We start from the raw sequence: 20,437 nt of genomic DNA, 5'->3' as shown, positions 1-20,437 counted from the left end.
TTAGACTAAAAATAAACCCCTGGCTTATCTTTGGCCTTATTGAACACAATCATAGAAATATCTGATTATTTTCCAGAACTTAACAAAAGCAGGGGACCCTTCCCAAGAGTTGGTTTGGATAAGATCACCTCCTTTTGAGGGCTGGGATGTTGCCAGACTGGACCAGTTGGTCATGGAGACAGAAAGTATTTCACACTATTTGCAAGTTAATGCTGTGAAGTTACTACTGCAGATGGCTACATGTGGCCTAGCCCCTGAGAAGTGTGTGTAAATGTGGCCTGTACCAAGAATTTATTTCTGTCCCTCAAATGGTGAGGCAGTTCTGCAGATGAGACTAGTTGTATTTGCCATCTGGAGAGCTTTATACCTAGGACATACACACCATGCTTGTAAGGGATTGGAATAAGCTAGGTTTTATATTTTGAAAATATAGAGACCATTCGGGTCCCAAAACTGCAAGGTCCTTCTGGATGGAAATAGCTAAAAGGAATGTTTCCTGCTAACATAATCTCAATCGTAGCTTTCAAATGGGTCTCTGATCCTCCAGAAAACAAAAAGGCATCAAAAGCAAGCCTCTGACCTGCAGAGATTTAGGTCATGCCTTTCTATAGCAAGAATGAGTTGTAATGAATCTTTTAGTCATAGCCTCACTGCAAAATGAACGAAGTAGAATTCTGTTATTTCTATGTAGATTGCATGCTGATTAAATTATGAGTTTAATAACACATCTTTGCCACTGGACTTCAGTGTTTTGTTTTCTTTTATGTAGCTTTTTGTGGGGAAAAAAATGCGGGGTTTTAGGTGAGGTTAGTTCTTTGGGACTGATTGTGTATGTTCTTAGTCCTGCCTACTTCTGTGTTCTCTTGGAATCAGCATGCAATTTTGAAGCAGAGAAATTGAAACTAAAGGAGCCCTAGCACAAAAGCCTCTGCAATTGTTGGATGTTTTAACAATAAAAATAAAAAGAAGTAAAATGGAGGGGAATGTAAGCATTGCATCATGGAGATCCATGTGAAGGTTTCCACTGAAGTTTTTCTAGAAATTATTAGGGTATGAATGTGTACTTCATTTATAAGACCAATGACATGAGGTTTTAAAGAGTTTTGTTTTTAGGTCACATTGGAATGCTTCAAGCTACCCAAATGACACAAGAAGTTACAATCAGAGATTTGGAATCAGAAAAGTCTAGATTAAAAGAGAAACTATCCCAACTGGAAGAGGAAAGAAACTTACTACAAAGCAAAACACAGAGTCTGGATGAACGACAAAGGCAGCAGATTCTGGCTTTGGAGAAGGTTAGACAACTTAATGGCTTCAGCTGAATAAAAGCAGAATTGCATTTATATTGAAAAAGTGAATATGTTTTAAGTTCGACCTGGTTTGGACCAGTATTAGTTTGTTCCAAGTGTACCTCGTGTTGCAACATAGAATAAATAATGTAGACTGTAAAGTGAGAACAAAGGGAAGTTAGGTTAGATGATGTTCATGTTTGTTCAGGCATCTTAAAAACAATACCATTTTACTTACTATGATGAGCACAGATACCTACTATCAAAAGTGTCTTGTTAGGGAGAAAGATGAAGTGGATAAATAACAACTTTAAAAAAAGATTATCTGAAGATCTGAATATGCTGGAAAACTGTGAAGTGAGATTTTCTGCAGACTTGATAACTGATCGTTCTTTCTTCAGATTAAATAGTACAAAACCCAAATTTTGATACAGATGTACTGTTTTGCCTGGATATACTTAAACTGCTTCTTAATTAATAAGAGTTGAGTGTTTGCTCAATTTTCTGTATGCAAGAGTTAATTTTTGTAGATTTATGTTATCAGTAAAGTTTTGTGTATTTCCTCTTAGTTTCCCCCTACAATCCTCTTTGAGTTGCGATAGGATTTTGTTACTCTTGAATACAAATGTTGGTTTTTTTTTACATCTTTTCTAGAAAGTAAATGAAGCAAGGGAGACACAGCGTGAATATTATGAGAAGGAGTTGGTAAAACTGCAAGCAAGATTAGAAGGAGAGGCCGCACAGTTGAAAGAGGCTCATTCAAAAACCTTAGAAGAATTGGCATGGAAACACCATACTGCAATCGAGGCTGCACACAGCAACGCTAATAAGGATAAGAAAAAACTGCAGATGGTAGGTTTGTTTTCTTTGAATAATCAAACAAATTCAAAAAATGCAGATGGTGTAATTTCAACCCTGTAGCGCGTCATTTTGTCAAATGGCAAATTTTATCTGCAGAATTACTGAACCACTCTGAAGAAATTGCTCAGCCTTTTTTAAAGTAATATATATCTTACAAAACAATAACAGAAAACTCATGTTCTTCTCTTATAGAGAAGAATTCTTAACACAAAACAATTTGCTTTGTAATGAAGACTGCTATTTTTTAACTTAATAGGTGTGTTTTTCCAGTTATTGTGGCACATGAATGGTTGATATATCATGTGAGATCAGTTACTCAGCATTTTGAAACTGGAAGGCTTGCTGCTGTCATAGAATTGGCCTTTTGGGATAAGAGCATAATGTTTTTGCTGTAGTCACTGATGCTTAGGGAAGGTTTTATACTGAGGCACACTGTGACATTCTTGTCTTTTGTAAGTAATTAAATTAGCTTCTGGAATGTAATAGTCTTTCCATAGGACTGGTTAAAATATTTGAACCTTTTGTTATTGTAGAACACGTTTGCATCAATGATGCTTTTATTAATTTACTTCTTTATGTCTCAGCTACCTTAGAAAACACTGTCTTGAAGAATTAGTTACTAAAATTAATGTAGAGAGTAAAACATCATAAAATAGTTGTTCTTGAGTCATTAAATTAGAGGTGTTCCTTATTCTAACTATAAATGTGAGAATTGTTAAGCTTGATTCTAGTCAGGGGAAATTAACTCATCTAGACCCTGACAGCCCTATATCTTAATAAATTTTAATCACTGTACTGTCTCGTCTATGAAATGTGATTCAAGACATACATCTGGGGAGTTTTGAGTAATTCAGAAGAGAAACAGATGGTCTCAGGTGGTGAGAGGTGTTGATCTTAATCTGTGGAAGAAGCATGATACAAGAAACTTTGGACAGAGGACATGGAGATTTCTTTGGCACTGAAAGACTAGGAAAGTCATCTGGTAGTCTTTGGAAAGAAATGACTTAAATTTCTTTGCATCATTTTTTCCATCTATAGAATGGACTGCTGCCATTTTTGTAGCTTATCAGAAGATAAAAAGATGAAAATAGAAATGCTAATAATTTTTTAGTGCTGCACAGCTGAACTGAGAAGTGTCATAAAGAATCTAATTACTCAGTTATCAGAATAGAGTTTGAATAGCACCACTGAAATTTTGCAGGCAGCAGATTTCATGATACAAACAGAACAAGTCTAACTTAACAAGCATTACTTGTCATGTGGTGAGTTATGTTGACCTGGTAAAGAAAGCATACATTTTGTTATGTTGTATAGCAGTATATTATTCGAAGTACAGCCCTCTATTTTGTCACTTTGTCCAGCTTCTACCACAAAGAGATTTCTTTCAAGCTGTGTATAAACAGCTTGAAATAAGTTTTTATTGCATATTGCAATAATAGACTGCTTGAGCTAATAAATTACTAGGCTTAATATGCTCACCACCAGCTCTAAAAATCAGATAAGGAAGGGTCAGCTTCCGTTTCTTCTTGGAACAAGCTGGATGACAATACGTTGCTGTCTTCTAGCTCCCTGTTTATGCCTTTTTATGACAATCTTTTTCCTCTTTAATTTTTCAGCTATGAAATCTCCCTTTCTCCAGAATCTTACTAATGCTTCAGTTGTGCTTTTTGTATCATGCAAGGCTCTGATCTCTGTATTTTCTCATAACAGTTCTGAGATATTACTGATTTCTTAGAAGTCTGAGCCAAGGTATTTAATATTTATTTCACCCTTATTTCTGAAGGAGTTAGAGCAGCAGTTTGAAAAGGAGAAACTGCATTTGGAGGATGACAAGAATCAGCTTCGACAGCAGCTGGAAAACCTGAGGGAAGAACTGACAACGAAACTGACTTCTGCCAATCAGGAGGCAAGAGTCCACTTTATTGTATCAGCTAACATTTCTGTGCTTGAGATTGCATTTAATCAATAATGATCTTGTACTCCATTCATGCTTAGAGTTCAGTGCAAAGCCAGGACTACACTGTTCAGTCTGTGTATTGCATTAGTTCTATTAAAAGTAAAATAGTCTTCAAGCGTGGTAAGTTACTTGACTGCTTCTGAGCAATGGCTTAACTGTCTTCTCCAAAAACATCAGAGGAAAAAAAAAAAAAAAAAAAAAAAATTAAAAAAAATTGACAAGAACAACCTTGCTTGTCTTAACTGTGCTTATCTTCTCATTAGATATTTAGATCTCTACACAAAGAATGTCAAAAGAAAGAGGCATGAGGGGTAATATATTTTTGTTTGAAGCCATATTGGTTCATAGTTAGCACACAGTAAATTCTAGTCAACTCACTAGCTTTCTCCAAAAGTACTGCCTCGTATTTATTCCAGTGGAAACTACAGCTGCTACAAAGAGCACAATAACTGTTTGATAGAATGAATTCTTAACTACAAAATGTATTTTTCAACATAGTCACCACCACTAGTTTTGCAAGTTACTTTAGAAGCAGCACCTCCTGTATTTCCAACAAAAGATTATATGCCATTCTCGTTTAGAAGGAGACAATATTTACAGCGTACTAATATACTGATACATACAGTTTAGGTTAAACGTATTCTCAAAACACTTTTAGTTTTGAGTGTACAATACATTAAAACCTGCTAATTTAAATCTTTCTTTAAGCTCTTATTTAATTGTTTTGTGTGTGTGTGTGCGTGTTTTGTTTGTTTGCTTTGGTTTGTTTTTTTTTATGATTAATGGATGAATATCCTTGAAATATATCTTGTTAATATCAAAACATCAGTCTGTTCTTTGGAACTCTTGCCTTGTTTTCACTTCATTGCTCAATAGGCCATACACGGTTTTCATGTGTGCCTTAAAACTGACTTGAATTTAAGCATGAATTTAATTACTTTTTTGCAGTAGTACATGTTCTGCACCATACTAGATCTGAATGTAGCACATGTTTTTTGGATTCTCTGGTTTGCAACTTGTACAAACATTAAACTCTCTTTAGAAGAAGACTTTTTAAAGTGAATGTATAATAAATTTTGGAAGCCATTATCTTTAGAGTTCAGCAGTAGTAGTGCTAAGTCAGCTATGAGACCTAGTTAAACTGTGGTCTCCTCGGTAGCTATGGTGTTCCCTTTGCCAATACTTCAGATGTTGGAAAATGTACTAATTGAAGCTGGAACTGCACTGACTCTCTCTGACAGTATGCTTGCCTACATTTAAACTGATAAAAATACAAGCATTTGTTATTGTGAGCTAAACAATCATACATTCATTTAAAAAGTTTCATCTTGGAAAATCGGTAAGCACACAGAGTTTAAAAAAAAAAACAACAAAACAACACATAAGCATACTTGAGGAATGGGCAACTCTAACATAAACCAAAACAGGATATTAGTTCCATCTGCTATGTAATAGTTGAGCATACACATTCTTATGCAAGCATAAACGTAACAGAATATTTTGAATGTTAGGAGAATGAGAGAAAGTGTGAAGAAATTACATTCAGGGTAGACTGTAAATCCACTCTGTAGTACAGAAGCAATGTGTTTTATTTTCTTACTCTCTTTGTCTGAAGCAAGTGAATCAAGTACTTCACAGTTTTAGTTCTGTGTTGACAGTTGAAAGTGGCTTCACAGACCTGAAAGAAACTTCTCTGTGAAATGTCTAGCATGCTGTTATCTCAGCTCTTATGTTTCTGCTGCTTCTTTCACTTTTGTTGTTGTTTTTAAAGTTACAGGTTACTTACGGAGTAAGCATTTATCGCTTTCTGGGGATGTTAACTTGGTTCTGGCATCACTACTGAAAAGGCTGGTTTTGAACCTTTGCCATCCCATGCTCTTTTTTTTTGGTGGACATTTTAAGCAGCTGCTTTCTTACTCAAAGTGTGAGGAAAGTTCAACCCTCATTAGGCCAATTCCTACAATTAAGCTACATAAGAAAAGTATTATCTCAAATGCTTGCCGGACTTTTCTTTGAGAGTTCTGATAAGTCAAGATACCAACTTTTTCATGTCCTAGACTGAGTTTACCTTTTTATTCTTTTTATCCTTTTTGTTGTTTTTCATTTATTTATTACTTCTAGTTTTATTTTCTCTTCCTTTCACCTTTGACCAGTCAAGACTTTTTTGGCAAGTCTGGTTTTAAGTACTGGCCATCTTTATGTAAAGGATTTCTGGTGATGTTACTATGGTTCATTTTAAACAGTCATCCGCACTGCATGTCCTTAATGGACTAGGTCTTAACCTCATGAATGGCATAATTACATAAGATTTTCTTATCCTTTAGATCTGCTGGACTGTTGTTAATTCCCATGTTAATGGCATTGCCTAAGTGAGAGAGAGTTCTAGGCATGCATGTGTGTGTTTAGAGTAGCTAATAGTACTTGCATGTAATTTTGATGACATAAAGAAACAGTAGTTAATATTGCCAGTTCATACCCTGTTCTGTGTCTCTGTGATATGACCACATTACAGAAATTAGGTTGAGCTTTAAATGGGCTAACTTATGGACAGTCTGAAGACAGAAGAACATTACTGCTGGCACAAGTTAAAGTTTATGTATTTCAAAATTGTGCTTCTTGTGATTTTAATTTGCATAAAATATGCTTTCTCACAGTAAAAATACTGCAAATTTCAGAACCTGTGTAACCTTGTTTAATGTGTCAAATCCTTTTATCCTTGTTTAATTTGTTTAACTTACAGTGTATTGCAGTAATTTAGCTTTAATACACAAAGATTATGTGATATTAAAAGGGAATAGAACAGGCTGTGCAGAGGAAAAATTATTTGAATTAGAAATTGATAGAAAATGAAACCAAGTTGTCTTGACTGTTATTAATAATAATTATGTAATTAGCTTTTTAAAAAAATTATATATTGTAGGTGTGTCGTCTGCAAGATCTTGTACGAAAAAGTGAACAAGGCCTTGGTACTGCAGAAGGACATATCTCCAGTCTTCAAGAAGCTCAGGAAATACTCCAGAAGGAACTAGAGTTAACTAGAGCACGACTGCGAGAGACCACAGATTCCCTGTATAATGTTGAGGTAACCATAATGTTGGAGAATAAATTGTTCAAAATACCATTACAGTGATCTCAGTCTTCTATTAAAATGGCAAGACACATTATAGTTTATATAATATTGAAGGAGATTGATACGGTTTCATTAAAGGACTGTTTTCTCTTTTAATTCTGAGCTGAGCTAAATATTCTGTGTTTTTGTGTGTTGTTTTTTTTTTTTAAAGAATAATTTTCATTTTTGATGTGTATTGCTGCAAACGCTTTTTTTTTTTTTAATAGTAAATTTAAATGTAGCACTTTTTTTGTTAATGTAAACTCTAGCTGCCAAAGTATGCCTGTACAAAATACATCCGGAGTCAAATATTTCAGAGATTTGAGTGAACATAAGAATTTCATGAGAATGCAAAAAAAGGAGTGTGTTAAACCACTGGTATTCCAGACGAGAGGTGCCAAACAAAACACAAAATGAGATTCCCATTATAGAATTAATTTAAAAGTGTGTTGTTGTTTTTTGTTTGGTTGGTTTGTTGGTTTTGTCTTTCCCTGGAGGTCTTGCATCATACCGTGTTTACCCCAAATAATGATCAGTCGTAATTTTCGGCTCAAATTTCAGAACTTAAGAACAGTTTACAGATATATGCTACGATGTCTTAGAAGATGACAGGCTTACATCCAGAAAATGTGACCTCTTTTACACTCATTTGTCTGAGCATAAATATCAATTTTGTCAACTGAGTAGCGTGTCTGGTCTCTGACCTTTGTTCCAGAGTTGAAAAGGTCTTATTAGTCCCACTGTCAGCTCACTGTAGTACCTTATACACCTGGGACATATAAATTCTTATCAATATTTCTTCTGCTGTGTAATAATTAGAAATTAGTACCCCTTTTGTTTCCAGTGAGAAAATGTGGAGGGAGGAGGACTTTTTTTGTTGTGTTTTTTGTTTGTTTTTTAAGCAGAAGTTAATCTCTAGGTATTTTTCCATGCCTAGGCAGTCTGAATGAGTTATATGGCTTCTACACATACAAGATGATCTCAGAAAATAGTAAAACAAACATGACTTAGCACATTTGAACAAATCTTTTAAAATGCATGAGACTCTAAAGAACTGAACTCCAGGTGCTATGGCTACCTTCACCTACACTATTCCTCATTAAAAGCACAATAAAATAAGATGTAAGGTTACACTGTGAGGATTATTATGATTACATTCTAAGGAAGAAAATCTGCGATACGCGATTGTAAAGTTCTGAAACTATGTTTATTTGTTAGTAACTCATCAACTTCAAAACTAAGTATAATTTTTTTCTCAATAAGCGATGAACATTTACAAGATCACTGTGAGCATCTGAAGTATTTAGCCATAGAGGTTGTGGACACCCCATCTGCGGAGGGTCAGGCTTAATGTGGCTCTGGGCATCCAGGTCTAATGGCTGGCAACCCTGCCCATGGAAGGGGGGGTTGAAACTGGATGATCTTTGAGGTCGTTTTTCAACCAAGTTCATTCTATGATTCATTAAGTAGAGCAGCAAATACTTAAGAAAAAGATTCCTGAATCTGATTTTTTTTTTTTCTGGTATTATTTTCTTCAAAGAAGGAGCTTGAAGCAGGATATTGTTCTGTTGTGGGGTCTTTTTGTTGTTTTTAATTGTGTGTCTGTTTTTTTGTGTGTGTTTCTTTTCAGCTGTGTACATTGGATGTACAACTTCTTAAAAGTTTATTACTTTCTTGGAATTTTTTAAAATTTCACTAAATTTTTCTCCACTTGTAACATAAATATTCATATATTTGAAGAGATCTTTAAAACTGCAAATGAAAAAATACTACAGAAAAATTATCATTTGAAACAAAGTGATTAATATGTAGATGGCCGTGTTTGCTTCTCGTGAATGAAGCAAGCATTGTTGAGAGATATCCTTATAAGTGTGAATTTTGGTAGTATGCAATACTATTTAAAATGATAAGATTTGAGCAGAAATTGGTAAAAAATTGTAAGTGTTGTCTTTGCGTTGGTTTCTTTGTGTAATTCAGACTGTGTTCCTGCTAGTCAAGAAATAAAAAGACATGTGAACTGTGTATCTAATCCAGATTGTTCGCAGTTTGAAATTCAGGTACTAGTTGCTGATTTAAAAAACAAAACAAAACAACAAAACAGCCAAAAAAACCTGACAGGAAGCCTGATTGACCTGCTCAAATTTTGTTGTTGGTTCTGTACTGATTAGAACTGGAAGACCTTTTGAAATTCTTTCTAACAAATTGTTCTGTGATTTATTAAAGCTGTATTGGAAAAATATTACTTCAAAAATGACTCATTAGAAAATTTCTTCTTGGAAATATGTTCCAAAAGTATGCAATGGAAGTATAGGCGTTAATCAGAAGGTACTTACTACAAAAGTAGTAGTTCAAGGTTTGTTAGGCAGTTGTAACTGAAGTTTGTGTTAGAATGTAGATGTAAGATTTGAAATACTTTTTTTTGCTGCTGATCAGTCTCTATTGTGAAGTTTGTGTTTGCAGGGAGAACTAGACCAGGAGAGACAACAGCATGAGGTAATGATTGCTGCCATGAGAGAAGAAGAAAAGTTCAAAGTTGACAGAATGGCTCGTGACTTGGAAATTAAATGGACAGAAAATCTTCGGCAAGTATTGATTTTTGTACTTATTTCTTATCTAAGGAATAAAAGTATGTATTATGTGTGATTGTAATAGCAAATGAAAAGCAAAACAAAGCTTTTTGTTATTATCTAAGCTTTTCCAATTGTTGCTGAACTCTTATTTCTTATTCACTTCTCGCATTTTAGTTATTTGACATTTACTTTTAGACAGGAATGTAACAAGCTTCGTGAAGAGCTGAGGCTTCAGCATGAAGAGGATAAGAAGGCAGCTATGACTCAATTATTGCAGCTTAAAGAACGTGAAAAAAATGCAGCCAGGGATGGATGGCAAAAAAAAGTTGAAGATCTTTTAGACCAGGTAATATGGTCTTTCTGAGATTTTGTAGTTCGTTACCATATAGTTACTTTATTACCAATTAGCTACTTGAAATTAGTTGTGACTTCTTTGACAAGTAGTTTCTTACCATAATGTTTTTTTAACCCTAATAATTGTTGAACACTATGAGTAATATATGAAGGTATCTTAAAACGATATTAATGTTCTTCTTCATGCTATATTTGAATAAAACTTCTGCAGATTTTTTTGGGGGGTAGGAAGAGTCTCACCTCTTCACTGTAAGATTTTTTTTATTTTTTTTTTTAAATTGTTTCTCTGGTCACCTTCATTACCAAGGCTAATATTTTAGACTTGATGTTATCCCATATCTTTACAATAAAGAAAATTTACAGGTCACTGAAAAGTCAAAACATCCCTCAGCTATTATGATATAATAAACATGCAGTTGTATCTTGAGTAATTTTCTCCATGAGGGTACAAACTGAAAGCAGTATGTTAAACTTGTAGTACTTTTAACAAACTTTTAAAATGCTTATATTTTCCTTTGTAAAATAGTATAATAGATCTCACCTGCATCTTTAGAATGGGAAATGTTACAAATAAACAAGTTTTTTCTGCATATGGAGGAAATTTTGCAATCAAAAATCTCAGGAAGCTAACTGTAACAAGAATTTCATTGGAGAGTTTGTGAGTGAAGAAATGAACTGCTTATGTAAAATATAGGTAAACATTTTTTTAAACTGTACCAAAAACTATTTATGAATATAATTATTATGACTATTATTACTATTTATGAATAGTCTTTGGAAGACTAACAAGAAACAAAAGCAAGAGAGACTTCACTTGTATTTTTAATCCAAGTTACCTTTCCATGTCAGTGTTTGAACTAGATAGTTATTTCACCAAGACTGAAAGATAATTGTTGATGGCAGTATGGAATTAAGAATTTACATGTTATCAGTTTCTACATTTTATCCATTACATTGGGAAGAGAGAGAATTTCAGACTACAGTGTCTAAGATGGATAACTTAACTCTTAGAGAAATGGATTTGTAGTAAAGTCCTCTTGAGTGCCATACACAAAGGGTAGTTGCATTGAGTTGAATTAAAGAATCATAGTCGTGATGAGGTTGGAACAGACCTCCGGGAGCCACACAGTCCTATCTCCTTTTCAAATCGGAGTCAATGTTGAATTTGTCAAGTTGGTTAGGGCTTTTTCTAGACAGTTCTTGATTGCTACCACACCTGAAGACCCTATAGACCTTCTGAATATTCCAGTCTAGTGCTTAATTATCCTCACCGTGATTTTTTTTTTTTTTTTTTTTTTTTTCCTTGGATTTAATCAGAACCTCCTCTGTTTCAGTTCATGACTGCTGTCTCTCATTTTTCTGTTGTACATTGCTGTAAGGAGGTTGGTTCCAACTTCTCGCTAACCTGGTACTGGAAGATCCTAAGCCTTTTCTTCTTTAGTCCGAACAAACCTAGTTCCTTCGCCCTGTTCTTGCAGTATGCATGCTCCAGTACCAGTCATCTTCATGGTGGCTCCCTTCTGAACGTCTTCAAGTTTACCAGCATTACCGTGACAAACAAAGCTGAATGAACTGGAAGAAAAGAGGGAGTACTCCCTCCAAGTGAAATGCATCAAACGCCGTGTTAAGGGAACTGATTACTTCTCTGAAACTACTGCTTATTGCTACAGCCCAGTATGCTGCTGGCATTCGTTGCTGCCAGAGTCAACTGCTGATTCATGTTTAGCCTACTGTTAACTGGATTATGTGCAGCAGAGCTGTAAAACTCTACGTACCAATGCAGAGGTTTATTCCATCCCAGGGGAAGGACTTTGCATTTGTCCTTGTTGAATTTCTTGAGGTTTCTATTGGCTCATAACTGATGTAGACCACTCTGGATAGCAGCCTTCCCTGTCAGTGTATTTTGTTCCGTCCCCACTCCTATCATCCCCCAGTTTTCTGTCATCCACAAATTCAGTTATGTCTCCTCCTTCAGAGCACTGAGGCACTTAAAAAAAATAAAAATAAAAAAATCTTACAAACTCTATTTGTAAAAATGTTTTAAGTAGAATACCATTGACTTTTGCCCTTGAACTTTGTATGCCAGTCAGTTCTCATCCATCTGGCAATCTACCCATGTGAACTGTGCTACAACTGGACTCAAGAATGTTAAAAATCTTGGTAAGGTCAAGGTTGCGGGCATCCTCTGCTTTCTCTTTATCCACAAATGTAATCACTTCAACATAGAAAAAAAAAATCAATTTCAGTGTGGAAAGGTGGTGTTTTTTTTAGTATGAATCTCAGAACATAGAGTTGACTATAGACTTTGGTTGCATTAGTCTAGAATGATATTGTTCTCCATTGGACCCACTTCAATGCTTCAAAAGCTTGTGCAATAAGCTCACCTTAGTGATCCCCAGTGAGTTTTAGTTTAAACAGATTGGAGGCAGTACTGACATGAGATTCTTCTTTTACATGTACATGTGTATAAAGTCAGTGGTATTAGGAAGAATTCCAATTTCCAGTTTGATTTTGTCAAATGAGTGTTTTTTCATTTCAATTTCCTTTCAAACATGCTAAGTAGAACACCCTGAGATAGTGTAAAATTGTTAGACACGGTCTTGGTGTATATCAGTTAGAAGATGCATTTACAAGTCATCTGAAAATCATGAGATCCATATCATTTCTGGGAAGAGAGCAAAGTTGTGACTCATCTTTCTCTAGTGTGAACTTCTAGACCTGAAGCATTGCTCTGGTCCATACCAGCAGTACTGTACAATCGTTTGTCAAAATAATACAAGAGCAAAGGCTCATGCTCTCTACAAAACCATTTGTAAACCTTAGCTTGGCAGAAAATATGGTCTGTGCTTTTTATATTGAGAAGGTGACTAGATCTTGACCTTTTGTTGTATGGATGCTGTCCAGAGAGGTTTAATTCATTAGTATATTGCAGTAGAAGGCATTTCAGAAGAATCTAATTATCACAAATTATTGAGGGGAAGGAGGGAATTGTAACAGATTACTTCTAGACAAAAATGAGATAATGTATATTTGGCAGATGTAACCCAAGCTGAAAGGACTTAAGTATTATTTTTCACAGATTGATTAAATATGATGTTCAGTGTGAAACAGTGATAATAGTGTGCTTTTTACTCTAGAAAATACTGTGTTGCTTCATATGGATACATCGTAGAAAAACTGCATAGAATATGCCTTTTTCAGGATACTCCTGATTGGTGCCAGAATAATAAATGAAAAGACACAGTTATCATTGGAAACAATATTGAAAATAATAAAATCCAAGAATTTATGACCATAAAATATGCTAGGTATTCTTTTATTGTGTTATACTGATAGTCGAATTTCTACTTTCTACTCATTGTTGCCTATTTAGTAGATGAAATCTGGCTTTTACATCAAGCAAGATGATATTTTTGCTTTTTTGCCATTACTGCCTAAGCAGTCTTTCCTAGAATGCATGTAGGTTTATTGGTTTTGTAACAGCGGAGTTTCATTACGGGTAAAATAATTCCCTTGAGAGCAAATGCTTTTCAGCTGATCAAATGCTTAAATGCATTTTTGCCAGCTGTATAACCTCACTTACCATCTACAGTTAGATTTGTGGTTGATCCAGTTGACACTGATCCAGTTAACCTATCTTGTGTGTAGCTCTCATCTCCGATATGAGAAATCGTTATAAAAAGCATAAAAATAAAGGGCTTTTTATTTTTTCCCCTGTAAATTTTGCTAAGCACTTCTATATCAATCCACATAGGAGTTCCTTCATGAAATATGTAAGAAATTCAGATGTGCTAGTTTTCCATTTTTCTTAGCTGTGGAATGCACTTTTAATGTTTTATTTCTTAAGAAATTTCACTGCTGAGAGGGCTTCACAGTGAACAAAACGGAAGGAATTTTCTTTTTAGAAGTGTGAGTGACTTCTCTGTTCTGCTGCTTCATGTTCTACAACCATCAATTCTGAGGAGAACTTAAACACACAGGTTAAGATATATATATTCTTATATATTTCCTGTTGTTATAAGTGTTTCTTTCTGTAAACTGAATTGAGTGTCGATTGTGGGTTATCTCTTCTGTATTTTAGCAAATATTGGCTTTTCTATCATCTTTTCAGTAAAACTCTTATTAAGTAAGATAAAAAAAACTTTTTGTCAGCTTTTATTTTTTTTTTTTTTGTTTCCCCAGTTCTTAGATATTTTTGTACTATTACCTGTCAAGTATTAATGTGAAATTCTTATTTCTAATTTTGTCAACCCTTTGCACACAAAGATACCATAATTTTTAAATGGATCTAACAGTACAATAATGGAAATAAGAGTGAGAATGGACAAAAGTATGCTACCGTGCACCTTGGCTTAGTAGCCCTTTATTTTTCCATTTTTCCTGCTGCAAAGTTGAAAAGGATTTTGAAAACCATGTTGAAAAGATAGTGGAAATTTTCCATTCAGAGTTTGTTTCTGTTATGGTGAGATTTCCTCTTTAAGCAATCTCACAGTAAGCACAAAATCGTTGATATCAAAGTACAAATATTTCTTTTTGATGGAGATCTTGTTCAAATTAGAATTTTCAGAAAATGTGAAGCTCATTCACAGAGTCTTAAAAACAAGCCACCGAAAATATTCTTGCTCCAGAAATAGAATGCTGTAGAAAAATTATAAAGCTCCTATGGACATCTATACATGACCAGTCTTCTACCTCAGTGCATTAGGTCTTTATTTGTCTGCGTTCAGAGACCACGTGCCCACATCAGCAAAATCAGGAAATGCTAATTTCTTTCCTCAGCACAAGGATTAATGGCTTGTTCTACAGTCTGTGTAATCCTTGGTTTAGAAGATTTGCTGTCAAATGGATGCTGGAAATTTCTACTAGAGAAAACCTGCATATACTTATATATCCATTTCCTGAAGGAAGGGAGATTAACTTTTAGCACTGGATCATTTTACCCTGTTTCCTTTTACTTGATCTTGTCATAAGCACACTGGGTAAAGGCTTGTCTGTCAGAATCGAATAGGATGTAAATTTCAAGCAACTCGTCCATCCTAACAGTCTTCATTCTTGGTTTTGGTAATACTGGTAAGGCTAATATGACATCTAGTGGATGATAAGTGTCTTCCCATAGGGTTTCTGGGCAAGATTTAAAATGAACATACAAATGTGAAATGTGAAAATCCGTAAGGAGGGGACTTGAAATGCAGGTCATACTTAGGTTCTATGTCTCTTCTCTATAGATATTTGTATCCAGAGGGGCAAAGCTTTCTGCAGCTCTTCGAAGTTTGTCACAAGTGATGACAGCTCTGAATACAGTGGTCTAAGAAGGACTGTGCTTCAGTTCCTTTGGGATTTATTGAGAATATGAATAACCTTGTAATTCAGAGCCACTGAAGTCTTCAGAGAACCAACTGTTGAGGGTATTTCCCTGTTTCATGACTGTCTGCACTTCTTAATAAGGCTCCCTTGTTCTGGGCTCCATATTCTGTGCAGAGTTGTGATCCTGAGATAGTTGTTGGTTTATTTTTTCCTGAAGATTGAACAATAAAACAAGTGCACAAGATGCAGCCAGCTGTACCATCTATTCTTCTGAGCTTTAGACTATGATGTTTATTTTATTCTTTGTTTAAAAGATTCTGAATTTAATGTAGGAAATTCATTAAAGACAATGTAAAATTAAGAGAGATGATACAGATGAAAAAAATCCCAGAACAAAACAAAGTTTTCAAAGTATTTTCACTGGGATGCAGTAGGAATACTAATAGATGTTAGCTTTTCTTTTTCCTTCTGTTTTAGAACAAATGTATAAGTGGAATTCATTTTCATCTCTCTTTTGGTCTCCATTTAATTTTGTCTCCCATGATGTTGTGTTCAGTTAAATTAAATACATCTAGTTTGATACTTGAAGCAGTGATGCCATCATATCCAAATAAATTTGTCTGTCTTATCATAAACTTTTAATTGGAATGTAACATTATCAGGTTTTGTTTGGCAGTTGAGTTAGTAAATCTGGGCGGGACTAAAAGACCTTTTAATTCTGCCTTCAGTGGATGAGAAGAACATTAAATTCTTAGTACAGCACATAATTAACAAAACCTAAACCAAATCCAACAGTGAAATCATTTCCCAGATACAATTTTTACTTCATAACCATATAGATCTTTCCCTCAGTGTAAGGCCAAGACTCTGGCAACAGTCTAATTTTAAAGCATTACTCTTAGCTTAACTTTTTGCACTAGAAGATAATTGTTCATGTATTTGCAGAATATTGGTAAACGTCCCCATGATGCCTTCAAGCCCAGTGACTGCTGAAATAGCTTTTGCATAGGCTCAAAAACAGTGAAAATAGCAGATGCTAGGCATAATGTTTATTACCGTTATCATTTACAGTCGGATAAAATAGTTTTATGCCAAAAGTCCATTTATGTTCTTCAGTATACATCTTAAACAGGTTTCTTTTACTGACACCAGGTGGATGCACATGGGTTTTCCTCTTCAGAAAGGTTAGCAGCATTCATCAGCAGTCATTCATAGAAACATAGAATCACCAAGGTTGGAAAAGACCTAAAAGGTCATCCAGTCCAACCGTTCACCTATTACTAATAGCTCCCACTAAACCATGTCCCTCAACACAACATCCAGTCGTTCCTTGAACAGGTGGATGCTGTTAAAACATGTTGTTAAATTTCGATGCTGTTAAAATTCTTAAAACAGTGTATAGATACGGTAATCTTGATCTACTTTGATAAAACAGATCAAGTTAGATCTTTTCCACTCGTTTTCAGGCATTAGTACAGCAACATCTGTTGCTGACAGTATTTTTGAAAACTCAATAAACCATGTCCCAAAGTCAGATCTTGGCGTGATTTGACACCAAAATATCTGTAGTAAGTACAGTGAGAAAGAGAGTTACCTAACTCGTCTTTGGATGATATGAAGACTGATGTTGAACATTAGCATTAAGCCTCTGTAGTGAGGCTAAAGTTAATTTTTAGTGAATAGAAGCAGTGAAATAAGAGAACTTCCACACATGCAGTAAACTAATGTCTTGCAATAAATAGTACAGCTGAACTAAAAGTGGAAATGTCAGTGGTGTGATAGAGTTCCCTTCTTGAACAAAGTACTACAGTGTGATCACCCTGGAAAGGTCATCATGGAAGACCAGCAACTGTTTGTTTCAGTAAGCAAGTATGTGACAGATTTAAGTACTGAACTTAACTGGAGAGTTTTACTCCAAAACTTTCACCAAAGATTCATTTTTCTTCCATCTGTTTCTAGAACTAAGACTTAGAAACTTGGTGAAGGCGCTTGTATTAGAATGATTAGCCTGAGATTTTCTGTCAGTTATAAGGCCGTTTTGTCAGCAAAGTAAGACTAGTTTCTTTCTTGGTGAAAGAAATCTGATATTTTGTGAGCAGCAGGGGCAATTCTCACTTTTTTCAGTGTTCTATTCACATGTTCTTATTCATAGAACTCAGAATAGACATTCAAAAAGATATATTTTCTTGCAATTTATTTTTAATGTAGTACACTGCAAGCCTTTCAACAGTAGTGCCTAGATGAGTCAGTCAAAATTAAGTCCTAAATGTTTTGGAAACGGAATATTTAATTAGTAAAGAATAATTCCTGCTCTTAAGAGCTTCCAACCTAAACAAAACAGAATAGAAAAATTATTAGATAATTTCAGATCGGCACTAATATCATTGTTGAAATCTGAGCTATTACATTCTCTTGTCTGCTGGATTATGATGCCTCCTAGTGGACAACAGACTAGACTCGATTAGAAAATTGTTGCCTGTAACTTGCTTACGATTTTAATAAAGTAATTGAGGATTTTCCACTATTATTTCTACATTATTCCCATTTGTAGATTCAAGAAAGGGAAAATATTTTCTTCTTCTTTTATATGGACAAAGTATTACCTAGATGTTCCCGAGCCAAGTCTTCCAAGCTGGTGTAAAAATACTGTAAGAATACCTGCTGTCTCCTTGAGATAGAAGTCTTCACGGCTGACCTGTGCCAAAAGGGAAATTGGTCACGCTGAATTTAAAGTTGCTCTCACGTCATTTCTGATGATTCTGTTCTGCATGTGTGCCTATCTGCATAATTCATGTTTATATGTAAACACACGTGTAGTTATATATGTTTACATATGGAGGATGTATATGATTCATATCGTCAGTAGTATTACGTATAGAACATCTAATTGGTGATCTATTTTTATTTGTGTTTTTCTTTAATAATCAGCATCAGTGTAAGCTGGTCATAAATGGTGGACAGTAAGTCATTTTCCTATAGGTTTAAAAATATATATTTTTTATTTACCCATCTCAACCTGAATTTTTAAAACATTAGTATGCCTTCATTACAGACTAAAATAGTTTTCTGCCTTTTAGCAGTGAAATCTGATCTTTAATATTACACTTAATATGCTTATGATTTCAGAGACACAGCTGACTGTTGGTTGAATTATGTAATATCTTTTCTAATAGTAATGCGAATTGATGTACTTAATGGTTTCTTCCCAGAATTATTTTCCATAAAGGAGAAAACAGTTGGACAGTTTCCAAAATGTTCAGCTGAACAATACAGGAGTGTAATGTATGGTTACGTTGAAGAGTTAATGCTGGCCTGTATGTTCATACAATAACAGAGGAAAATACTTCATTCTGTCAGGTGTTCAGTACTTCATATGTGAAGTCAAGGCAACTTATTCATTTAAATTTTTTCCAAATAGTTTTCAATTTATTTTTTCCCTGGTCATACTATAATTAATATTCTATGTTTTACTCTCCCTTCCTTATCCCTTTTTTCTTTTACTTAGTTCATTTCTGAATGTTTCCCTTTATTCCTGTGATCTTTTCTTCATAGCGGCACTGTCTCGGTGAAGCTTTGCATAAATCTATCAGCAATGTAAGTGATTTGCACTTACAACTTGTAAATAGGGCATGTTTGCACTAATACATTTGCATATCCTGTATTATTGCTTTAAAGCTTTTTAGCTTGTGAAATGGAATATTTATTAATTTTGGAAAGGAGAACATGTTTGCTGCTAGACATCAAAAGCTTGTGTTCTGCATCCACTCATCTATGCCATCTGTGTAAATGTATGTATCACTGGACATCAAACATTATGTAAGTGCCCATAACATAAGCAACATTTTTGTGTCATCATTAACGCAAGCAAGCTTGTGGGCAGTGCAAATGTGTATAGCAGAGCTTTCTGCGAAGCATGAGATCGATGTATTATAATTTGCAGTCTTGCAGTGCAAGTTATTAATGCAGCCAGAATATTCTTACATTCTTTCTATTTTTATTTCTTAAATTCTTAACAATATTTTTAATATGCTGAAAACATTAGATAAAAGTATGGAAAGTTTAGGGAATGGTGTTCAGTTTTTCCTGTGAATCTTCTATACAGGAGTATATGGACATGCGATGAGACATACTGATATTTAAAAGTATTGAGTGTATCAGTATATGTAAAATATGTCCAAAATAACATGTAAAGTTATGTACTCTTCTTAAAATAATTCTTCTTTAAAAAGTACTTGTTGTATTAGAATGGTAGGCTAATCTGACTTGGTTGTTATTCATTTAAACCTTGTCCCAAATTTATTATATAGTCTACTGGTGCAGATAGGCTTCTCCAGAGATTAACTTATTTCAGGCTGCGGTTTTGCAGTCACTTTAATCTGATGGAAGTCCAAACTGTTCTTAGGAAGGCTGTTCTTCTAAAATGGCTTCCCAGCCAGATGTCAGACATTTCATTTAAACTGTTTCATACATTTCCAAGAAAGAAATGACCTTCCTTGCTTAGAAGTTTTGTAAATGTTGGAGTAAGAATTATGGATCAGGGTCCTGTGTAAGAGAAAGATTTAACTTCAAACCAAAAACATGTTTATTTTTGTCATCTTCATAAAAACCTGTATGAATTTGACTAAGATATCAAACTGTAGTCCATTCCATTTGAATGTTGTCATGAAAGGATTTTTAGAGTGCCATTTTTGTATTACTTGAGGTTCTGCAGGACTAAGCAGGACTTCCCATAGAATTATGTAACATTTGGCCATAAACAGGAGCATAGGAAATACCACAACAATATGCAAAAGAACTTCTTCATGGTGACAGAGCACTGGAACAGGCTGCCCAGAGAGGTTGTGGAGTCTCCTTCTCTGGAGATATTCAAGACCTGTCTGGACACCTAACTGTTCAGCTTGCTGTGGGAAGCCTGCTGTGGCAGGGGAGTTGGACTCAGTAATCTCTAGAGGTCCCTTCCAACCCCTACAACTCTGTGTTTCTGTGATTGTGA

The 20,437-nt window shown here is 34.7% G+C and overlaps 1 protein-coding gene across 13 annotated transcripts in view; it reads left to right on the top strand.

Annotated features, from left to right (window-relative positions):
* FAM184A (family with sequence similarity 184 member A) overlaps nt 1-20,437 on the top strand; it is a 62,131-nt gene that overhangs the window by 20,745 nt on the left and 20,949 nt on the right. For 7 of the 13 annotated variants that reach the window (XR_011903139.1, XM_072333004.1, XM_072332998.1 and 4 more), the window contains exons 4-10: nt 1,114-1,295; nt 1,944-2,141; nt 3,934-4,056; nt 7,028-7,189; nt 9,677-9,798; nt 9,982-10,132; nt 18,997-19,038. Coding sequence is in view for 12 of the 13 variants with exons in the window: in XM_072333004.1 (XP_072189105.1) it covers nt 1,114-1,295; nt 1,944-2,141; nt 3,934-4,056; nt 7,028-7,189; nt 9,677-9,798; nt 9,982-10,132; nt 18,997-19,038 (980 nt within the window). In the remaining variant the exon portion in view is untranslated. Of the gene's footprint in view, nt 1-1,113; nt 1,296-1,943; nt 2,142-3,933; nt 4,057-7,027; nt 7,190-9,676; nt 9,803-9,981; nt 10,133-18,996; nt 19,039-20,437 lie in introns of all 13 variants that reach the window. The other 6 variants (XM_072333002.1, XM_072333000.1, XM_072332996.1 and 3 more) reach the window with 3 other exon arrangements.

This window comes from Excalfactoria chinensis, chromosome 3, assembly GCF_039878825.1.
Source record: "Excalfactoria chinensis isolate bCotChi1 chromosome 3, bCotChi1.hap2, whole genome shotgun sequence".
Lineage (NCBI taxonomy): Eukaryota > Metazoa > Chordata > Aves > Galliformes > Phasianidae > Excalfactoria > Excalfactoria chinensis.
The sequence above is the reverse complement of the archived record's forward strand: the minus strand, read 5'-3'. Positions and strand labels throughout refer to the sequence as shown.